A 25229-nucleotide genomic window follows, 5' to 3' on the forward strand; every position below is an offset into this window, starting at 1 on the left:
AAAATAATATTAACAATAACGCGTAATTCAATCCCCGCCCCGCATCGTAACGTTTTACAAAAAGACCCCCCCCCCCCAAAATTCGTTACGTAATACTTGAACGCTCTAACACAATATCTTTTTATAAATTTGACAAATACTTTAAAGACCCTAATCGGAAAATTTCTTGCCAGTTCTTCTCTTCCGATGATAATCAATAAATCAGTGGCGCTACAACCTTTTTAGGTCTTGGCCTCAGATTTCTGTATCTGTTCCATGATATGTCAATCTAATAGGCAAGTAGGTGATCGACTTTTTGGATCTAAGACATGTCGGATTCCTCACGATGTTTTTCTTCACCGAACGACCGCTAAATGCGCACATAGCCCCCAAAATACTGTTGGCGTAATCACCAAATAGGAAAATCAAATAACCCCCCCCCCCCCCCCCCCAATATGCTTACGTAATACTTGAACGTCTACAAAGTCCATTGGTGCCAGGGATTGAACCTATGACCTCAGACGAGTAGCACGCTGAAGCCACTAGGCCAACACTGCTCACTCTGCTCAAAAATAACTTACAGTTGCCAATAGCTGCTGCATGATCTCCGGCCGCCTTTGGAGCACTTCTATAAACATATTACTGCTTTCCGGAGTCGGCTGTCTCGGATTCGATGCTTTACTTGCTGAAAAATTTGATTAAAATATTGTTAAGTGCCTATCTGATAGCTCTCGTTCGTATAATCAATAAAGCTTTTTATAAATTTGACGTATATTTAAATGATCCTAATCCTTGGGATTGATTTGCTCCAGTTCTTTTTCCGCACTACGCCCTTGAATTGTGAACTGGTAGTAAATGTAAATTTACAATTAATTTGACTTGTTTTTTGACGTTCATAAGTGTACTTGTTTACCTATTTGAATAAAGTTATTTTGTTTATTGTTAAGTTTTGTTATTCTAGTAAAATCTAAAATTGGAAGTGTATATATTATTATTTTGTTATATTTTGTAACATCATTATTTTTATTATTATTAATTACTTAAGATGTCACGTGGAATATGGTGTAATGGTTGCAGCTCCTCTCCTTACAAACGTTGTGTAAGAAAAAAGAAAAAAAAAAACCAAATCGCCAAGATTAAAAAGAGTGGCGGAGAGTTTTTGCCAGTTCTTCTCTTTCGTTCTACGCCCTTGATTTGAGAACTGGCAGTAAATGTAAAATTAGAAGCATTAATACGTATTTCTTTACTAACGAGTCATAAGTGTACATTATGTTACCTATATGATTAAATGATTTTTGACTTTTATGTTTAGCAAAATTGTCATGGTACGTCACAAAAATTGTGTGCATCGCCATTTTATCTAGAGGAGGGTTTCAGATCTTGAAATTAAAATATATTATTCTTTATATACAGTGTAAACTCTTTATAACGAATTTCAAGGGACCGAGCATTTTTCTTCGTTATGGTGAGTATTCGTTATAGGGAGGGAAGAGAAAAACACCAAATTTAACCATTTATAAATATATAATAAATAGATGACAATGGTGCGTTTAGTAACCAAAATTCCCTACAGGCAATGTAATCTAAGAATAATGGCACACGTGTTAATGAAATTAAAAATAACAAACGCCAGTTTATGACCTCAGATGTCTTTCATAGAAATGTCGGCACCTCAAGACGTGTTATAAGCTGATTATAAAAACAATTACACTTAAGTATGTTGATGCTTAAATATGAAAAGATTGCTTCGTTATAGAGAGTGTCTATGCGTAATAAAGAGCGAATTAATGTATGTGTTTTGTGTTAAACCAAACAAATGTATTTCATGTTTATGTTATAGAGAGTTTTTTAAGAATTTACAATGCATATTATATACATTATAAACTCCATGTAAAGACACTCTATTTATCGACTATTTAACTCCCTTAAGCGTCGAAAACAAAGCTTTGGTTGGTTTAGTATAACTTCCATACAATGATACACTCTACATAGCATTACATTCAATAACGACAATTAAATAATAAAATACTTTTAAGTTGCTAAAATTAATAAAAACAGCACAGTATGATCTTTTGTCGCTTTATTATCCTAGCCCGCAAGGAACTCGACTGTCGGTATCATGCATACCAACTTTCTAAGAAATTCGTTCTTTTGTTGAGAAATAGGTAGGTAATACATGACTAATAAGTAAGAGTCGCGGATTATCTTAATGTTTTTCTTCTCTCCATTTAACAATAAATCTTTATAACTTCATAAAATGCACAGTCACTTCGGAGTCGTTATATAGAGTTAACACTGTAAATTTTTACAGAATTAAATAAAAGAATCTGTATAGAACTTATTAATAAAAATCTGAAACAGTTTTTGAAATCTCACAGTTTTCAAATAGCCTTAGAGGTCTGCCTTCTGTGTCTGCCCAGTGAATTTTTGAAATTTACTAGCTTAACTTATATATATATACGGGTTAAAATATTACTTACATTTCTGTACTAATTGCTTAAATAAATATGTTACTACGTGATCTAGAGTAGAACAACATCCTGTACATACACTCGTGTCTGAAAAAAAAAAACGTATAAAAAATGGAGTCATGCATTATCGAAGAAATAAATTTATAAATTGTATTAATTTTCGACACTTAATACTTTATTGACAATTAAATTCCTAACATAATATCTTCTTTTTTCCCTCCATGTCTCGGAAATTTTTAGATTTGTATAAATATGAGCAGAACTTAAAAATTAGTTTGCCAAAGAAGTTTCACTTCTGACACGTGTATGCATGCACTTTTTTAAATTTAATGACGAAGTTTTAATAAATAAATCAAATATGTAATTTATGTCGGTCTAAAATCACTTACCTAAAGCAGTGAGCCCCTCCGATATCGAAGAAAGTATATACAAAGTAGCCTCTGGCTGTATTGACGCTAAATATGGCATGTGATCCTGCGCAAGCCTCTCCAATAGTACGTAATAGGTTTGGGATAGTTTTGGATAGAACTGAAAAAAAAAATCGTAATATTTTAATATTTTTTGGAGTTTTTCACTTCTTTCACTTCTTTAGCGTCGTTGTACACTTTTTTGGACAGGGTAAAAAAATGTTAAACTCGCGTCAGGTCACGTGACCTGATCGAAAATTCGTAAGACGGATGGCGCGACGTATTTAATGTAATATAAATTGTCATGTTTGTGTACGATAGCGCAGTAAATAAATATTGTATTCCACATAAATGATAGTACTTTTATACTGATAATTAAAGCAATTCGTGCAAAATTATTTCCTAACCATTCCAAAATATCAAAAATGCACAACGTTAATATTCAAGTTTTCACTTCTGCCGGCACTCGCGGAGATAAAAAGAGTCAAAAATCATTTAATCATATAGGTAATAAACACAATGTACACTTGTGAACGTCAAAAAAGAAATGTATATATCAAATGCTTCTAACTTTACATTTACTGCCAGTTCTCAAGGGCGTACGTAGAACGGAAGAGAAGAACTGGCAATAAAGACTCCGCCACTCTTTTTAATCGCCATGTTTTTTTACACACAACGTTTGTAAGGCAACCATTACACCATGTTCCACATGGCATCTTAAGTAATTAATAATAAAATAAATTAAAAACAAACATTTGTCCCCTATCAGCAGGAGGCATGGTGAAATAGGAGCACGCACTTACATTCTCGTGGGAACAACACGCAAACACATAGTCTATTTACATTGCAGTAAATCTGCTTACGTAATACTTGAACCCTATCCCGGGAAAAGGGATAAACATTTAAAAAAAAACTCACCAATAAGTCACTCTGTGGTATATTTAACAATAATTTAACAAACATATTCAACGCATTATCCAGGGCGTCGTCACCATATAACCTGAAAAAAAAATTAGCTTAGACCTTAAGGAAAAAAAAATATATATATCTAATATATAATATTCTCGTGTCACAATGTATCCTCCGAAACGGGTCGATCGATTCTTATGAAATTTCTAAAGTGTGAGAATCGGCTACTATCTATCTTTCAAATCTCTAAGTGATAAGTTTTTTTTTATGTGGCATTAAAAAATACAAACAACCCTTAATTGTCACCCCCCTACAATCAACCCCTATTTTTATTATAGTAGATAGTTATTTTGATTGAACTAAAAAAATGTTTCCTAGAGATAATATACATGGCAAAACAAACGTTTGCCGGGTCAGCTAGTATATTATATATTTGTTCCAATGGGTCATTTAAATTGTAAGTTAACATTAAAACAATCTTTATATATCTTCTATGCGTGTGCTAATAAACTCCTAAACGCCTAGACCGATTCTGATGATTCTTTTGTGTACGTACATGTACGTCGGGTACGTATACATTTAAAACAAGTCGAGGACAGTAATGCTAGCTGAAGAAAGAAAATTTGTCAGCCAAAAGGTTAGAGGCTCAATTTTTTTTGCTAACTCATTTATAATGGCTAATTAATGTGTTATTTAATTAAAACATAGTTAATACATACCTAAAAACACCGAAATTAACATAATTTCCACATAGAGCCGTCTTAAGTATGGAGAAACACAACGAAATGCCTTTTACTTTCATTGTATACATTTGTTTCTTGCTTACATCGACTGTTAGTATTCTACTACCTGAAAAATAAAAAAATAAAATTAAAAGCTTTCAAGAAATTTGACAGTATGAAAACTATTGTATAAACATTTTTTTTATATACAATTCACACTAATTGACCTAGTCCCATGCTAAGCAGGTGAAGCTTGTGTTATGGGAACTAGGCAACGGATATACATACATATTAAAGTTAGATAGACATATAAATACGTATTTAAACACCCAAGACCTAAGCACAACACCAAATGCTCATCACATCGATGTTCGTCTCAGCCGGGGATCGAACCCGGGACCCATGGATTCGCAGTCAGGGGTACTAACCACTAGACCAATGAGCCGTCAACATTATGGAGTTAAATATCTTTATTAATATATCAATACTAGCAGACCCGACAGACTTTGTCCTGGATGATATCTCAAGCGATTAGGATATTAAATAAAGTATGAAAGTACCGAGTGCAGCGCCATCTGCCGGGCTGATTTGTGAATCTAAACCATCCAGGGCTCCACCCAAACGCATCCAAAAAAAAAACATTCAAATCGGTCCAGCCGTTTAAGCAGTTCAGTGACATACACACGTACAGTAGAATTATATATATCTTTTAAGTTAGATCAAACTGCACACGGTGTGCAAGTTTGATTAAAATCGGTTAAGTTGTTTAGGAGTCCATAGCGGACAAACAACGTGACGCGAAATTTATATATTTATTTTTTACGTCGGTCACGTGATACAAAACAGACACAGAATATTTTCGCCTGTCAAATACTAATACTGTCATTACTACTATTAACACATGAAGTTTGTATACAAGCATGGTACGTCACACGAGCGATTTTTGTACGTCAGTCATGTGACACAAACCGTTCACAGATTAGCCGAAGCGACGATGACGTAGCATGCTTGTAAATAATGTGTCTTGGATATAACTTTTGTTGGTTTGATCGAAATATATATTATGTAAATCAAGAATGACAATTAACGCGCAAAACTTGACGTTTGTTTACAAGCATGTTACGTCACACGTGCGACGCCATCTTGCCTAGACAGCTTTTATATATATTTTTTAACATAATTAAAACAAATATATAAGTTCTATAATCTAATCATCTGAAATGATTTTTTAAAAACTCAAATTCCGTACATATGTCTGAGATTATGTAATAAGAGATCAAGATATCATTTGTTTTTTTAGAATGGCAGCACCACGCAATATCATAGACATCTTACAGATTGTAAATTATCATTGTCGGTAGTGAGTTGAATCGATCGTTACCCTCTGATCGGCGCCTGCGCAGTATTATATAAAAAAATTTTTTTTGCATTTTTTATGCATTACTAATGCCTAGAGCGGAGACGACTCTCATCCCTGAGGTCATAGATTCGATTCCCGGCTGTGCACCAATGGACTATCTGTCCATGTGTCTAACATTCACTCCAACAGTGAGGGAAAACATCGTAAGAAAACCTTGTCTTAGACCCAAAAAGTCAACGGCGTGTGTCAGGCACAGGAGGCTGATAACCTACTTAGCCTATTAGATTGATATATCATGAAACAGATACAGAAATCTGAGGCCCTGACCTAAATAGGTTTTTTGGAACGAAGTTCCTTATCGCGCGTTGTGAAAGGGGGCTCCCTTCAAGGAGACGGAAAAAATTCTTACGAAAAGTTGTCACGACACTTTTTTGCTATTTGCTATTGTAATACACCGGTTCTCGTCCGATCACCGAAGTTAAGCAACGTCGGGCGAGGTCAGTACTTGGATGGGTGACCGCCTGAGAACACCTCGTGATGTTGGCTTTTTTTTCGTCGTAAGATTGGTGTCGAGAAGATCTATCATACTGTTATGATACCAATTAACATCTAAATTAATCGAAAGGAATTTCGTTCCATCCGGGTGTCCCTTGACACCTCTAAAGTTTTTTTTTACTCACCATAAGCGCAAATAATATTGGACAATTCCCTAAACAACAATATTCCATTCGGCGAGCTGACGTCAAAGTGCAACCTCTGGTTCCTATTCTGCGCCAGCTCGGTGGTCAATTTCAGTATGGGCGTGGTCACGGCCGGCTCGTTGTACCACAGTTCGATTCCGCGCAATAACACCTTCATGTACAATGGGTAACTGAAATAATAGTTACAAAAATTAACCGAAGGTAGCTCGAAGGACCAAAAAACATTTTTTTATTTTTTTTAATGGCCCTGGCACGATTTGTGCATTAGCCAGCGTCAAGTATAAGATTTTTATAATTCGTGCTTGCCTTAGAAATTCGACCGTGTCCTCCATGTACGGTTTAGGCACTCGCCCGGTACCGCACAACCCTCCCAAAGGCCGAGAACAAATTTAAATTAAATTAAAACTTGCCCTCGAACCGGGAATCGAACCCGATACCCCTCACCTAGCTGCCACTTAATAAGACCGCTAGGCTATTAGGCCCCCCATTTTTAATTCCGTAGAATTCAGACAGCTATCATTTTTTGACATGTCAGAGATGGCAAACCTTTCAATACGAGTCTGAATATCTGAGTCTTTACATTTCCTTTGTTAGTTAATGTATCCATTTTATTAAGTGCGGTGCTCCACATTAAAATTATTATTTATAGGCGAGTGATAATTACGTTCCTTTTTATGACAAAGAGTAAAAAACGCGTAAGTAAAGATAACATTTTTTTTAAAGGTTTACTAAACCTGGAATTAGTAGGCAGTGATGCCATACAAATGATATAAAAAATTGAACATATACGAAAATACATTTTTAAAATTAAAAATTTGTAAAGAGAATTTATGAAATCTCAAATGTACATAAATTCTCTTTACGAAATTCTATTTTCTCACTCTCTCTCAAACTCACTCTCCCTTTCGACAAAAACGCTGCACATCTTCGTGACGTTTTCGTTAAAAATTACCCTCATGCGCCTAAAGAAATTTCACTTTAATATTAAAACTGTCAAAATCTTAATGAAAAAAAAAGCTATGTATTTCTATTGCGTCGTTATGTTATCGCGTTTTAAACAAACACGACGCCATCTGTTGGTTACAAAACAAATTAAACTATGAATTTTGACAATTACCATATGTAGAGAAAAAAATGTGTGCGTGTACTAGGTGTACACACGTAAGAAGTGAAACTTCTTTATGACCTTATTTTTCGAAAAATGATCAACTATATGCAACTTTACAGAAATTGGTTAAATAAAGTTAAATTAGATAAAGTTTAAAAAAAGGCTTTTATTATCATAGACATTCAACAAATACAATTATTTCACTTTACCTACTAATTATTACAGAATTTCATTAATTGTAATAGAATTATTACTATCATTGTTATCGTTATTATATATTTTTGTTTTTAATATAAATATTATATATTTTATGAACGGGGTTTTTGACATAAATAATAATGATTTAAAAAATACTTCAATATTAATTAAATATAACGTGAAAAAAATTATCCAATATAAATAACAGTACGTTGCGGTAAGCCTGAAGTTAGTTTTCAGAAGTAAACTTCACAAACAACAAATCTTGCAACTAATCAATAAATTGGATCCGAAATCGCCGGACAAGAAAAAGATGGCGCGTAACGGAAAAATGTGACGTCACGTGACGTAATTTTTTTTTCCAACGCCGATAAAGAAGTTTCACATTTTTACTTGAAACTAGCATAAATTTAAAACTATTGCCATAATATTAAAAAAAAAAAAAAAAGAAGTTTCACCTCAAAAAAGACTTACATCCAATCAAACAGCATCATATAAGTAGTTTTCGTATTAAACGCGAAGGCCAGACCTCTCAAGTCTCGGGCGAGACCTATCAGGGTCTTCTTCGCGTCTTCGGAAGCGTATAGAGGATTCTCCGCACTTCCCAATAGGCCTATTATGCTCTCGAAGGCAGCTGCAAAAGATTTTTCATCGTTAGGGAGCTTTCAAGTATTACGTCACGCAATTTTTGGAGATTATTGACCCCCCCCCCCCAAGTAACGCGCCGTAACGTTTTTTGTACCCAATAGTAAACCGTTTATTATGTGGTGTAAGTACTGAAAATTCGAAAATAATATTAACAATAACTCGTAATTCAATCCCCGCCCCAGCAAAACTCTCAAAAGTAGTACAGAAACGTATTAATTTTTTGTACGAATCCTCGAAAATGCATTTCGTTTTGAAGCATAGACAATATATATGTCCCCCCCCCCCCCCCCCTAGGGTGCTTACTTGCCCGTACGTAATTCCCGACCCGGATGTAACAAATTAAAACTATTAGTGGAACATACACCCCACCATATATTTTTTAATGAGACTCGAGGCATGATCTCAGGATGGACACCTGCAACGCCACGGGTTAGCGGGTGTGTTGCCGACCCTTACTTCTTGAAAGTTAATACTTACAATTCAATTTTTATTAACATTACTAACAGTTTTTTTTAATTCGTTTTACCTGTAAGAGGCATCATAAAAGCGTGGAATCGATCTTCGTCCTCGCCCAATTCCACCATCAATAACCTTCCCAACGCCGTATAGAGCATACTGCGACAACGCATTTCCGCAGTACCAACGCCGATTCCAAGGAACGGGAAGTGTTCCGCCTGGAATGTTTATACAAAAAATACAAACATATGCGAGCAGCTATGCGAGCTAAGCTAAACTAACTTAGCTCTTGGTCTGAAACCCGTATTAGAGTGCCATCCACAACCTTGAGGTCGTGGGGTTCGAATCACGGTTGTGCACGGTGAAGGCCTGTTATGAGGAAACACAAAAATCTACATGTCAGTCACAGAAGGCTGACCGACTTGTCAATATAGATCAAAGAAACGGATGGAATCTGAAGACCCATTTAGGATTGTAGCGCCTATATTGAGTTGTGCCATAAATTAATGTCAAAGTGAAGCTAAAAAAATAATAATTTTTGGGATGGTGTGTATTGAGGGTGTGTGTGTGTGTGGGAAATACCAAAAAAAAAATTATACATATTTATATTAAACTAACTGACCGGCAAATGTTTGTTTTGCCATATAGATTATTTATTATAAAAAAATAAGGGTTAATCGTAGAGGGGTGAAAATTAGGGGTTGTACATTTGTATGCTGTATCATAAAAAAATAAAAACAAAATTTTTTTGGGGTGGACACATCTTATCACTTAAGGGTTTGAAAGATAGTAGCCGATTCTCACTTACTGAACATGCATAAAAATTTCATAAGAATCGGTAGAGCCGTTTCGGACGACACATGAACACGAGAATTTTATATTAGATAATAACTAATAGCTACATTCATCTTTATCCATAATTCTTACAGTAGTCAGAATTTTGAACATTAACGGGGGTTAGAACACCCAACTTAAGTATTAACTCACCGTATGATGGGTCAACATAAATTTCACCTCGTCCAATCTCACCAGCTTCCGTACACACGCATAACCACCACTCAGGTCACTCAACAGCCCCAAGGTTTTGGATATTATCGACTCAGAACTGCCCCAGTATTTCAAATTTGTTATTCTGGAAATAATTGTAAACAGTCAAAGTCAAATCATTTATTTCAATTAGACCACCTAAAGTGGCACTTTTGAGCGTCAAAAAAAATAAAAAAAAATAAAGATGATTCTAGTTGCCCCTTCCAAAAGGTAGTTTCGTGTGGAGAAGAATGGGCAAGAAACTCCACGCTTGCTCTTTTAAAATAGGTTTACAATATTTTGTTTACATTAGTTAAATAATGATATGTGAAGACAATGGACTCTTAGAATAAAACTACTAAAAAAGTTAGTATACATGTTCCCCATATATTTACAAATATCGAAACCGTAGAATATTATACATTAAAGAGTAATAAAAATAATATAAAAAATAAGGGTTATACTTCTTTGGCATTATTAAAAATAGTTTTTGATTGCATGCAAATAATTAATTACAATTAAATAATCAAAGACTTGAAAAGGAGTCATTATAGTCAATGTTCAGGTTACATTTGAAAAATTAAATAAATAAATATTATTATTCTCTTACATTAAGTGTAACATAAATTCTATTATTATTCGAATGTTATTTTAAATTATGTCCAATGCCGCAGCATCCGTGGGCAACTTCATTCTGTTAATTTTGTGTCACGGTGCGCGCGCATCGTAAAATTTCAATCTCATCAATTTTTCATAACGCGCCTAAAGAAGTATAACTTCAAAAATAAAGTATTTAATGTCTTGCGATCATTTCCGATTATGTATCTTTTTTTAATCTGTTCATAAATATTCATAACAACCCGCCAAAACACTCTAGGCAAGATGGCGTCGCACGTGTGACGTACCAAACGTATACAATATGTTAAAATGTGTAAATTGTCATTGATCAGACATATATTTCAACCAATAAAATTCCGACAAATTCAGACCGTATTAGGATTTGACAGATATTTAATCTGTGACCATTTTGTGTCACATCACTGACGTATATATATCAATTGATAAAACTTTTGAATTTTGGTCCTTCGGTCCGGAATATATTTATTTCGAGTTGAGAGACTGTTATATATTTATCAATATTATTTATATATTATATTTAGAACGTATGGTCAATTGAATACTCACATCTTTCTCATGATGACACTAAGCAGCTGACTTTCATCACTTAATCCCAACACTTCACTAAGTCGCCGATACACTTTGCTCGTCTTCTGCACTTGGTCACCAACGTATATTTTGCGAAACTGCTCGAAGAACGACATCATGGCTAACTCTAGCTTTTCACAACCACCCTGAAATTTATTTAATTATACTTAATCTTACGATGACTTTTGATTAGAGAGCGTTCAAGTATTACGTAACGAATTTGGGGGGGGGGGTCTATTTGTAAAACGTTACGATGCGGGGCGGGGATTAAATTACGCGTTATTGTTAATATTATTTTCGACTTTCCAGTACAGCACATAATAGTTACTTTTAGGTATAAAGAGTCACTAGGTGGTCACGAAACGTTTGACTATACTTGGGGACAGGAAAACGTTACGGCGCGTTACATGGGGGTGGGGGGGGGGGGGTCAATAATCTCCAAAAATTGCGTGACGTAATACTTGAACGCTCCTCTATATACTTAATCTTACGATGACTTTTGATTTGTTGTATGTCTCTCACTATTAAAAACATTGGAAGATGGGCAAAACAAAAATAAAATTGATTATTGTCCATAATTAATACGAGCAGTGATACACCTGATTCTATACCCTGTCTTGTCTATATCAATGGCGATACAATCTTTTAGGTTTAGGCCTCAGATTTCTGTATCTGTTCCGTGCCATTTCAAAAGTCTCGCCAGTGCGTTGCCGGCCTTTTAAGGATTGAAACATTTTTTTTTTATTAATACGAGCAGTGATACACCTGATTCTATACCCTGTCTTATCTATACCAATGGCAATACTATCTTTTAGGTTTGGGCCTCAGATTTCTGTATCTGTTCCGTGATCATTTCAATAGTCTCGCGAGTGCGTTGCCGGCCTTATAAGGAATAAAACGCTTTCTTGTATGAAGTTAGTCGAATTGGTTCGGAAATACTTCAGTGTGAAGCTGGTTCCACATAGTGGTTGTGCGTGGCAGAAGATGACTTAAAAACGCTGAGAGAGAGAGAGAGAGAGAGAGATAGAGAGAGAGAGATAGGGAGAGAGATACTGAGTGATGTTTAGAATGGTACTTGGATGGAGACACTTACATTAGCAAGTCTTGAATCCGTCAAATCCATCAACTGAAGAACCCTGCAGACCAGCTCTCCATCCATGGCATCATTTTCGTCGCAGGTGTTCACGGACGAGCGTCCATCAATGGCCGCCCCGATTATATATACGAGCCAGGTTAGTTGACCTAAAAAAAATTGAGGGTCATTTTTGTACGGTTGAAACGCAATTATAATATTGGCGTCACGAAAATGTGCAGCATTATTGTCGAAGAAAAGGGAGAGAGCGATTGAGAGAGAGTGAGAAAGGGCGAATTACCTTATAGAAAATCTATTTATAAAATAAAATGTCGTAAAGAAAATTTATGAAATATTACTATTTTATATTTTATGCAAAATAATTTATTGAAATCTCAAATGACGAATTGTACATTAAAATACCATGTGTTTTGATTTAAAAAAAACTATAATTTGTATTAATTTTCGACACTTAATATTTTAATGACAATTAAATTCATTAAATTCCCACCCTCTATGACTCAGAAATCTAAAGTTTTAGATTTGTATAAATATGAACAAGAGTTAAAAATAAGTTTGCCAAAGAAGTTTCACTTCTGACATGTGTACGTAATTTGTACGCACGCATTCGTCGATTAGGAAATCTATTTTTTTGTACATACCTTGCAAAACCAATATCTGTTGCGGCTGTGTCTCCACGCTATAGGCCGCCGCTGCTCTGTCAAAGTGAGCAACGAGTAGCTGACACGTCTTCGCGTATTCGCATCGGCCTATCACCGCTACTTGTTCCAATTGCTGCTGCACAGCACCCATATCATCTAAGGGATCTTCTAGACCTTCCCTAGAATAGTTAAAAATTATCTGTAATAAGGATTTCCACTGAAAACTACTTTTTTTTATTAAATACACAAAAAATGGGCCGATACAACTTATTATTATATGTTTTATATTGACATATTATAGTAACACATATTTAATAAGTGTACGTGTGTTTCGTTCGTATGTTTGTCCACAAAGTATTACGTAAGCAAATTTACTATTATTCCCCCTCCCCCCCCCAAATAATCTATATATATACATATATAAATGTAATGTTGGCTTGTGTACGGTTCAAAAACTCAAAAATTTCTGCACCGATCGAGCTGAAATTTTAGCATGATATATTTTATCTATTTTTTTATTTATATCATTTTTTTTTCCACAAGTATTGCAAAATTAGTATTAAAATTATACTAGCAGACTCGGCCAAGCTTTGCTGTGGCTAAAGTTTTTGTTATATTACATAGTAGTAGACTATTTAAGGGAAACGGTAGGAGAACACCAGTCATGGGGACCACCATGCTTTAATGGTGGTTATGACCTTAAATTGTAGCTTATGTGAAACGTTTGTACTTTCAACACAGCGCCATCTGTTAGAATTGTTACTGTCAAATAATAAACAAATATTTTACAATAAAATAATATTACGGGTATAAATTGAGATGTAAGCTATCCTATCTTTTAAGTTAGTTCAAACTGCACACGGTATGCAAATTTGATTGAAATCGGTTAAGTAGTTTAGGAGTCCATAGCGGACAAACAACGTGACACGTAATTTATATATATGAAGATGAAATGTATTGTTTGTTTTGTTTCTCATTTCTCAACCATTCAATCACAATGTGCCACTGCGAAGCATGGTAGGGTACAGCTAGTAGTACATAAACATATTATTTTTTTATAGAAATCGAAAATGCATTTCGTTTTCAAGCATAGACAATGTGTGAGTAATATGTGTAAAAAAGAGTGTGTGTACTTATGTACACGCGTTAGAAGTTATACTTCTTTAGAACAACATAGAATCAACAGAAGCAATAATTAAAAATTATACATACCTCAAATCTATAAATGCACTCAAAATTGGTTTATTCAAATCAGTTATATCACTAATATTCAATATATATAGATATACTAATAAATAATAAATTATTAGTAAATACTATCACCGTCGTATATGAAATTGATTTGATAAAACACCAAAATAATATTAATTTATTCACACTGTTTAATTGTACTGTTACGAAACACGTGTTCCAAATAAAAATACTAGACTAGAACTTGAACATAGTTATTATCGATTTTCATGCCACCTGGAACTAACTTAATTCTGTTAATTTTGTGTCACGGTTCGCGCGCATCCTAAAATTTCACTCTCATAAATTTTTCATAACGCGCCTAAAGAAGTATAACTTCAATTAGTGGGCAACATCATTCTGTTAATTTTGTGTCACGGTGCGCGCGCATCGTATAATTTCACTCTCATAAATTTTTCATAACGCGCCTAAAGAAGTATAACTTCAATTAGTGGGCAACATCATTCTGTTAATTTTGTGTCACCGTGCGCGCGCATCGTATAATTTACTCTCATCAATTTTTCATAACGCGCCTAAAGAAGTATAACTTCAATTAGTGGGCAACATCATTGTGTTAATTTTGTGTCACCGTGCGCGCGCATCGTATAATTTCACTCTCATCAATTTTTCATAACGCGCCTAAAGAAGTATAACTTCAATTAGTGGGCAACATCATTCTGTTAATTTTGTGTCACGGTGCGCGCGCATCGTATAATTTCACTCTCATCAATTTTTCATAACGCGCCTAAAGAAGTATAACTTCAATTAGTGGGCAACATCATTCTGTTAATTTTGTGTCACGGTGCGCGCGCATCGTAAAATTTCACTCTCATCAATTTTTTATAACGCTTTTATAAGTATAACTTCAAAAAGTAAATAATTACTGTTGACGTAATCACCAAATAAGAAAATCAAAGATCCCCCCCCCCCCCTTTAGCGAAGAGCCGAGAACTATTAACGTCGAATAAAGAAACTCACCTAAGCAACACAGGAACTGAGTCCAACCGGCTATTAATATAAGCCGCCGTGACCGTGGGCGCGTACGTCTCCAACATATGGGGCTCCGTGGCGTTGACGTACGGCACGGACGCCACCATCCGTTGCCATAGCGACAGCAGATAATGCACCGAGTTCGGCGCGAATTGCCACATCTGAAAATAAATTATTTTATTTGATTATTTTTCCGACCCAAATATCGGCCAATAGAATTGCACCATTCGACGTCACGTGGTACAACCTACATGGTATTATACTGATAATTTTTTGAAAATTTTCTCTGGTCGTTGCTTCAAGAAAAGTATTCAGTAGTTGTTTTATTCATTATGAAATTCTTATTTGTTAACTGTACATTTCGTCTCATGGTGCAATTCTATTGGCCAACATTTGGGTCGGAAAAATAATCCCCCGAATACCACACGAGCTTCAAAATTATCGGGTATTTCCCGATAGGTTCGTTGCAAACAATTAATATAGTCGTCATGACGACTATATTTGTTTGCAGGGAACCTTGAGGGAAATACCCGATAATTTTGAAGCTCGTGTGGTATTACAAGTGAGAATTTTGTATTGACCGTATTCTAAAATGTCAATAAAAAATGTGTGCGTGTACTAGTGTACACACAGTTAAATTAGATAAAGTTTAACAAAAGGCTTTTATTATCATAGACATTCAACAAATACAATTATTTCAATTTACCTTATTACTACTAAGATTATTACAGACTTTCGGTAATTGTAATATAATTATTACTATCATTGTTATCGTTATTATATATTTTTGTTAATGGCTTCGAATCTCTTCGAATCAACCGTGGTAGGGACAAGAAAAAGATGGCGCGTAACCGAAAAATGTGACGTTACCTTTTTTTCCAACGTTGATAAAGAAGTTTGACTTCAAAAAGCAACATGGCGCGTAACCGAAAACGTGACGAAAATTGTGTAACAAGACAAATTATTTTAACATAAACTTGTGTAACAACACAAATTATTTAACATAAAATTGTGTAACAACACAAATAATTTTAACATAAAATTGAGTATAACACAAATTGTGTAACACAAATTATTTAAACATAAAATTGTGTAACAACACAATTTATTTTAAGATAAAATTGTGAAACAACACAAATTATTTTAACATAAAATTTGTGTTAAACAACACAAATTATTTTAACGTAAAATTGTGAAACAACACAAATTATTTTAACATAAATTGTGTAACAACACAAATTATTTTAACATAAAATTGTGTAATAACACAAATTATTTTAAGATAAAATTGTGTAACAACACAAATTATTTTAAAATAAAATTGTGTAACACAAATTATTTAAACATAAAATTGTGTAACAACACAAATTATTTTAAGATAAAATTGTGTAACAACACAAATTATTTTAAAATAAAATTGTGTAACAACAAAAATTATTTTAACAAAAATTGTGTAACAACACAAATTATTTTAAGACAAAATTGTGTAACAACACAAATTATTTTAACATAAAATTGTGTAACAACACAAATTATTTTAAGACAAAAATTAACTACCTGCAAACTTTGCACAGTGAATTTTGCGATTTCTTCAATGAGCCTCGGATAGTCATCCACCATAACCAATTCCCCCAAACGATAGTTGGACTTCAAACGGGCGAGGAGACGGCAGAACTCGTGGTAATTCGTTGGATCTGACAGTCCCTGAAAATTATAATTATAGAGGATAAATTAATGGATAAACTCTACTAAATGAAAAAAAAAGCTCAGTGGCGCTACAACATTTTTAGGTCTGGGCCTCAGCTTTCTGTAATTATTTCATGATATATCAATCTAATAGGTGATCAGCCTCCTGTGCCTGACATTACAAAAAAGAATTAAGAAATTTTAAGAATTAATACTCTCTTTTCTTGAGGGACCCTAAGCCGAATTGGTACGGAAATTATTCAGAGGGCTCGCGAGTGCGCTGCCGGCCTTTTAAGAATTGGTACGCTCTTTTCTTGAAGGACCTTAAGTCGAATTGGTTCGGAAATACTTCAGAGGACTCGCGAGTGCGTTGCCGGCGTTTTAATCCTTTTCAGTAATATGTAAAGTCTGAAATACTCTCACCTGCGTATCCTCCAAAATGTTCAAGACCCCAACCGCAAGTTTGTTCAGGAACTTGGCCCTCTCACTGTTACTGAATAAGGATCTTCGCACTGAAGCCAACTGTACTAAACAGGCGAGGGAGAGACCAGCGAGAGAACCGCGGACGCAAGCATATAGCGAGAAAAATAACTCCAGAGTACTGGATTCGAGGAAGGTCGGGCGCCATGATGTGGGTACCTGCAAATTAAATTATGAAACTGTTTAAAACTTACAATAATTTTTTTATAATATAAAGGTGTTTCCAATAACACTCCTCCGAAATGGCTTACCGATTTTCGTGAAAATTTGTGTGCATATCGCTTAGTTCTGCGAATCTATTTTTCATTCCCCTAAATATTAAGGGTGTACCACCCCCAACATTTTTACGACAACTCTACGATCAACCCCTATTTTAGATTTGTGAATAAAAAAACTTATGACTTAAACTCTGAGGTTTATATAGAGAAAAATTAAAATTAACATTAAAAGTTTTCATTCCGGAAAACCGAAAGTTTTAGGGTAGCATAGCAAATGTTCCATGTTGGTATGTACTAAAGAGGTTGGCTAAATAAAATCACATTAAGGAGCGTTCAAGTGTTACGTCAAGCAATTTTTGGAGATTACTGACCCCCCCATGTAACGCGTCGTAACGTTATTCCCAAGTATAGCAAAACGTTTCGTGACCACATAGTGACTCTTTATATCTAAAAGTTACCATTATGTGGTGTAAAGTACTGGAAAGTCGAAAATAATATTAACAATAACGGCTTAATACAATACTAGAACGAATTTGGATTTTTGATTTTTTGATTGAATTAGGAGAACACCAATCCACCATGCTTTTTTGGTGGTTATGCGATTAAATTGTAGCTTATGTGAAACGTCGGTAATTATTTTGATAAGGATCAATACCTAGGTACGAATAAAGAGCCTTTACTAGCGGTGGTATTTTAATAAAAAAAAAATTAATAAAAGGACGCTTATTGTGACGTAACTATATAAACATGCTGTCGCGACATTTTTTATAGATAGTGATGTGTCCTGAAAAATTGTAATACACCATTTTGTTCTATCATCAATAGTTTTCGCAGCGTACGCGATTGAAGGCATTTTTTGTTTATTTTTTTACACCTTGAGTTAGATTATTCAAGTTTTAGTAAGTATCCTTAATTTTTTAAAATGAAACATAGCCTATGTCACTCGGAAATAGTGTAGCTTGGCAACGGTGAAAGAATTTTTGAAATCGGTCCAGTAGTTTCGGAGCCTATTCATTTCAAACAAACAAAAAATCAAATCTTTCCTCTTTATAATATTAGTATAGATGTTATTGTAGGTCTAGTGGCCGCCTTAAGGAGAAATAAAATTCGCGGCGGGCACCTAGTTTTCTATATAGATTACCTGTATAGTGCACAGATCATCCGACGACTCATCATTCGTAGTCCCAATGAAGTCAAATGTCAAACAATTGTGCGCCAATCGTAACAGAGCAGCGAGCAACGTTTGTTGACTCTCATCCGACATAGACAATTGCTGGCCTCGGGCCGAGCTTAGCAGCGAGCACGACACGCGGAATATTTCGAAGAGCTGGGTGTCTCTGGAAATTAATTAAATAAATAAATAAAAGTGTATAGAAAGTACACATGTCAGAAGTGAGACTTTCTTTATAAATTAATTATTACTAAGGTAAAAAGCCCCGATAGATGATCATGTACCAGTATATCACTCCATGTATTTGTATATATATATTCACACTGTTTACACAAAGTATAGGGAGTGTATAGGGAGCGTAAAACGTTACGATGCGGGGCGGGGATTGAATTACACGTTATTTCTAATATTATTTTAGGCTTTCCTATACTTTACACCACATAATGGTAACTTTAATGGTAACTAAGTATAAAAAGTCACTAGGTGGTACATCCTATACTTGGGTACAGAAAAACGTTACGCCGCGTTACATGGGGGGGGGTCAATAATCTCCAAAAATTGAGTGACGTAATACTTGAACGCTAACATACGTGCTAATGATAATATAAATAAATAAAAATTCTGCGTTTACTGCACAAGACGTTATGCGACAAAATTGACATCTAAAGTTCTAATATGTAACTACTAAACGAATACATCAACCAATAGCGTGTATTTTTTCTCGATCTCCCTAACAAAAATAATAATAAATTAAAAAAAAAGGCTGTAAGTAATTATTATGTTGTAAAAAACATTACTTAAGATTAGTACTAATAAATTTAATTTAACAAAAAACCACCACCAATCAAACACATATATTATACACACAAACTACTAAACCGATTTCAATGAAACTTGGACCAATATATCTGTGTCATAGACAAAGTTACACATGTCTGTTGATATTAAAATGGCAACACCACATATAGACATCTGACAGGATGTCAACTGTCAATGTCAACCTGTCAATAATGTATCGCAGTGATTGACTAGACTGCTCCTCTTTATGTCAATGCTTACCTATTCATATCAGACGAGCTGTCTTTAAATTTATTTAAAAAATCTCCTTTTTGATCATTTTTCTGCCTCGTGATTAGCTACTACTTTTATATATTAATTGTGAGTCAAATAACCTTAGGCTGAGCTTTTACATGTCTATTATTTATATTTTTTTTTTGATTTAATTTTAGTTATAGTTGCATGTTATTTTTAGTATCTTTTTGTTAATTAATTATGCATCTCTTGTACTTTACCCTGTGTAGGTGGTTTTTTTTTCTATTGTTCCCATATTAGGGTTGTCTAGAAGAAATCGCTTGTTAGCGAAAAGGCCGCCCGTTGCCTAATAACTTATGTAACCTACTTACTTTTTTTTTGAAGTTATACTTCTTTAGGCGCGTTATGAAAAATTGATGAGAGTGAAATTTTACGATACGCGCGCACCGTGACACAAAATTATCAGTATGAAGTTGCCCACTAACGAATTCTTTTTAAACCAGCCGGGGGCCGAGCGTGCGCGAGCGAGATGGGAATAAGACAATCTACAAGTAAAAAGAAATAGAATATGCGTGAAGTTAGCAGCTATGCCAAGAATTTTGAATGAACATAATGACATTTACCTTTTAAACAAATAAAGGAGTTTTTTAATTATTTTTTCAAAGAATATTAGCAATGCTTTTTCACAAAGACCTATTGTTACTTAGTTAAAAGGTTATGAAACATACCTAGTTATTAAATTGAATGAATAATATAATAAAATAATAAATATTATTAACGTTAAATATTATTATTAATTATTTAATATTTAAGAAAAATAAAGAAAGCCAAAGAAGTATAACATGTTACGCGCGTACATAAGTACACGCATCCTTTTTTTCCTATATGTATGTGTATTATGGCAATGAAGTATAAATAAATAAATGCTTACCTGAAAGATGATGCAATCTTCCTGTGCTTCGAGAGAGATCTATTAGCATCAGCTTCACATACTTGATTCATTTCGACAACCAACTGTGAGAGCAATTGCACAAAGATTGTACATGTCTCAACGGGACCCTGGAATTAATATTAATAATAATAATTTATTAATAGCAAGAATATGGTACAAAAATGTTAAGGTGGTACAATCAATTTACATTACGAAACTAGTGTTATGCATGTTGGAATGAGTTTCATGAAAATAGTTGCAGCACGTGTGAAACTACTTTAACAAAAAATAATAGTGTCGTGAAATCAACAGTATCACCAACGACATGGCTCTGTCAACATCAAAGCTTCATTTTGCGATGCAGAACGTCGTGGTACAGATGTTAATATATAAAATTCGAAAATTATATTTTTATCAACTGACCAACGTTGAATTGCCATTTTGGCGGTCATTTAGCTGCACGATGCACTCAAACACACACGTCTGCCCTGTGCAAATGCTTTCGCGACACTAGTTTCGTGTCGCGTTTTCATCGTGAAAGTAGTTGCGTGACATTAGTTTTACAAAAAATATGCGCATGGCACGAAATTTATCCAGTGTCGCGAAACCGATGCATGCATTATGAAACTGTAAATTTACACGTGAAATTGTTTATGAAATTTATGTCATAAAACTAATTCCGAACCACTAGTTTCGTAATGTAAATTCGGCTTAAAGGAATTTTACATTACACATTAGTCATATGAATTGGTCAATTCTTATATTATCTGTATCGTACATATCATACTTTATTAAATTTATATCAACTACAGTGTCTCACGCAAATAATCATTTATTGAATAGTAAATTTTTACCAAAAGTAATACACCAAGTCGCTTTTTAAAGACTCTAGTCGGAAGAAAATTTTGAGCTTCTTAAATATTATTTATATATTTCCTAATTTTTATTCAATCAGTGTTTTGTTTTTGTGGTCCATTGTTATACGTACATAATTAAAACTAAAAAATATTTATCATACTACGAGAGTTTGTTAACAGATAGATTGATTTTAATGTAATTTTGTGTGTTCAAGTGGATTTGTGATGAGATAAACAATTTTTTTTTATTTAAAACTAAAAAATATTTATCATACTACGAGAGTTTGTTAACAGATAGATTGATTTTAATGTAATTTTGTGTGTTCAAGTGGATTTGTGATGAGATAAACAATTTTTTTTTATTTAAAACTAAAAAATATTTATCATACTACGAGAGTTTGTTAACAGATAGATTGATTTTAATGTAATTTTGTGTGTTCAAGTGGATTTGTGATGAGATAAACAATTTTTTTTTATTTAAAACTAAAAAAGTTAACGGCTAGACAGATATTGATGAAATTTTGTATGTTAAAATATTAGTTTTATATTTTATATAGTCGTGTTGCGGTTCTTCAATTGGATATAAACAAACAAGTTAAATTGAAACTAAAAAATATTTATAAATATTCAGTGCGTTCCTTAACTATTAAACGACTGGACCGATATTGATGAAATTTTGTGTGTGTTCAAGGGTATTCGAGATTAGATTTTTTTATTTAATCAGTGTTGTGGATCTTCCATTGGTTAACAAACATGTAAAATTTAAACTTAAAAATCTTTATAAATCCTATATGCGTTAATTTTTAGCGACTGGACAGATTTTGATTAAATTTTGTATGTGTTCAGATGGATTCGGGATTAGATACACCATGGTATATATAATATACAAACATACATGTAACATTAAAACTAAAAAGCTCTTTATAAATCCTATGCGCTAACTGCTAAACGGCTAAACCGAATTTGATGAAAATTGTGATGCAAATGAAATCGAGATTTAACAATTTATTTATTTTAATTACAGCACGGATACCACTATTTATTACGACTTTAAATCCTAACAAGGTAAACATGGTTAATACTTTTTAAATTACACAAAGCTTTATTTCCTATTTCACCATGCCTCCTGCTGATAGAGGACAAAACTTTGTTTTTAATTTATTTTATTATTAATTACTTAAGATGTCATGTGGAACATGGTGTAATGGTTGCAGCTCCTTACAAACGTTGTGTTACAAAAAACTTGGCGATTAAAAAGAGTGGCGGAGAGTTGTGGAGTGGTGGAGAGTACCAGTTCTCTTCCGTTCCACGGTTTTGTTTTGAGAACTGGCAGTGAATGTAAAATTAGAAGCATTTCATATATATATATATACAATATATATGTTAACGTAAAATTGTAAACACCGTTAGATTGTAATCTATCTCGCGAGATTATAAACTGTCGAAAGATTGTGAACCTCAGCGTACTGCTTACAATTTAACGTATTATTATTCGGTAGATTGTACTACACTAACTTAGTTATCATTCAAACTTCTTTGGTCAATTACAGATTAATTTTACTTCCCAACAATTTCATATAACTACCGAATAATAATACGTTAATTTGTAAGAATTTCGTTGAGGTTCACAATCTTTCGACAGTTTACAATCTCGCGAGATATATTACAATCTAACGGTTTTTACAATTTTACGTTAACATATATACTAGTGGACCCGACAGACGTTGTCCTGCATGATATTTCAAGCGATTAGGATATTAAACAAAGTATGAAAGTACCGACTGCACCCAAACACTAGGGCGCAAACTAGGGCTCCACCCAAACACACAAAAAAATCATTCATATCGGTCCAGCCGTTTAAGAGGAGTTCAGTGACATACATACGTACATAATTATATATCTAGCTATCCTACCCTTTAAGTTAGATCAAACTGCACACGGTGTGCAAATTTGATTGAAATCGGTTAAGTAATTTAGGAGTCCATAGCGGACAAACAACGTGACGCGTAATTTATATATGTTAACGTAAAATTGTAAATACCGTTAGATTGTAATCTATCTCGCGAGATTATAAACTGTCGAAAGATTGTGAACTCAAGGTACTGCTTACAATTTAACGTATTATTATTCGGTAGATTATAATCTATCGAAGTGAAATTGTCAAGTTGTGAAACGGTACGCACCTCACGCGCTGATTGGTCGGCTTTATAGTAGACCGTTATATGTCCATAGAGTTAGGAATGAAACAAGGGTATCGGTCAAATAAAATGAATGCATTTCAAAAATTAGTATTTATTACTTAGTAGGTAATCAATAATTCTGACATCACATGATGAAAAAAAATATATCAAAATAAAAAAATCAGAAACGTAACAATATTTTCTCTTCAAACACAAATTAAAATTGAAAATTTAAGGAAATTTTCTTTTAGAAAAAAACGATCACAAAATAAAATAAAAAAAAAAATAAAAAAACAAATCAAAAACATATGAAATGTTTTTGAAAACATAATAAAAATGTTCAATTATTGTTGCACGTCAACGAGTTGTGGCACCTGGAGTTACAAAGAACATTAGCTTTCTTTTTATTTTTTTGCAATTACATTTTTTACTATTTTCATTATGCCCGCTGTAATAGTTTTGTAACTCTATGGTAAATTCTTCCGTTTCACAATTTGACAATTTCACTTCGATAGATTATAATCTACCGAATAATAATACGTTAAATTGTAAGCAGTACGTTGAGTTCACAATTTTTCGACAGTTTACAATCTCGCGAGATAGATTACAATCTAACGGTTTTTACAATTTTACGTTGACATATATATTAAGATATATATTTTTTTTATGTTTAAGTATATTTTGTGTTACCTATATTAGTAAATGATTTTGACATTTATTTACCTGTAAGAAACCGGTAGTAGCATCACTAAGCACGTTGTGAAACACGTGTTCCTCCTTCACAGTGTCGAACCATCCCAATTTGGTGATCCGTGCGAACAGTGATATGAGCGCCTGAAAAAATTACATTAGAACATCATTGATCTGTACATAATATTGACATAACCTTTACACATTTAATGAAAAAACTGTTTTTAACGGATTAAAGTTATGTATTATTATAAATTCACAATTATTTAACATAATTTTAAATTCAGTCACCGTGACCACGCACGCTGTAAAGCACGCGAAACGTCGGATAAATTTAAAATTATGTTAAATAATTGTAAATTTATAATAATACATAACTTTAATCCGTTAAAAACAGTTTTTTCATCATTGATCTGTTTTGGGGTTTGATTTGACATAAATTTTAATAAACTATTCTTTGATATTCTTATTTGGTGATTACGTCATCAGTAATTATTAACTTTTTTAATATTACCCACACATTGTCTATTCTTGAAAACGAAATGCATTTTCGAGGATTTCTACAAAAAATTAATACGTTTACGTACGTTTTCTTACTTTTGCTGACAAGAGGGGGGGGCAAATTAAAAAAAACAAAAAAAAGTGTACGTGTACCAGGTGTACACACGTAAGAAGTGAAACTTCTTTATGACCTTATTTTTCGAAAAATGATCTACTATATGCAACTTTACAGAAATTGGTTAAATAAAGTTAAATTAGATAAAGTTTAACAAAAGGCTTTTATTTCCATAGACATGAATACAAATACAATTATTTCAATTTACCTTATTACTAAGATT

General features: G+C 33.6%; 1 protein-coding gene across 1 annotated transcript in view; it reads right to left on the reverse strand.

The window, feature by feature from the left end:
* Positions 1–25229, reverse strand: part of LOC125058289 (exportin-7) — a 33978-nt gene that overhangs the window by 3721 nt on the left and 5028 nt on the right. The window contains exons 5-22 of the mRNA XM_047662341.1: positions 24424–24534; positions 20664–20791; positions 18671–18866; positions 17255–17470; positions 16703–16849; positions 15134–15306; positions 12926–13104; positions 12285–12433; positions 11171–11337; positions 9947–10091; positions 9030–9177; positions 8330–8489; positions 6529–6719; positions 4486–4615; positions 3776–3857; positions 2840–2978; positions 2460–2537; positions 561–664 (exon numbers count right to left, since the gene is read on the reverse strand). Of these exons, the coding sequence (XP_047518297.1) occupies positions 561–664; positions 2460–2537; positions 2840–2978; positions 3776–3857; positions 4486–4615; positions 6529–6719; positions 8330–8489; positions 9030–9177; positions 9947–10091; positions 11171–11337; positions 12285–12433; positions 12926–13104; positions 15134–15306; positions 16703–16849; positions 17255–17470; positions 18671–18866; positions 20664–20791; positions 24424–24534 (2643 nt within the window). The remainder of the gene's footprint in view (positions 1–560; positions 665–2459; positions 2538–2839; positions 2979–3775; positions 3858–4485; positions 4616–6528; positions 6720–8329; positions 8490–9029; positions 9178–9946; positions 10092–11170; positions 11338–12284; positions 12434–12925; positions 13105–15133; positions 15307–16702; positions 16850–17254; positions 17471–18670; positions 18867–20663; positions 20792–24423; positions 24535–25229) is intronic.

Source organism: Pieris napi, chromosome 18 (assembly GCF_905475465.1).
Source record: "Pieris napi chromosome 18, ilPieNapi1.2, whole genome shotgun sequence".
Lineage (NCBI taxonomy): Eukaryota > Metazoa > Arthropoda > Insecta > Lepidoptera > Pieridae > Pieris > Pieris napi.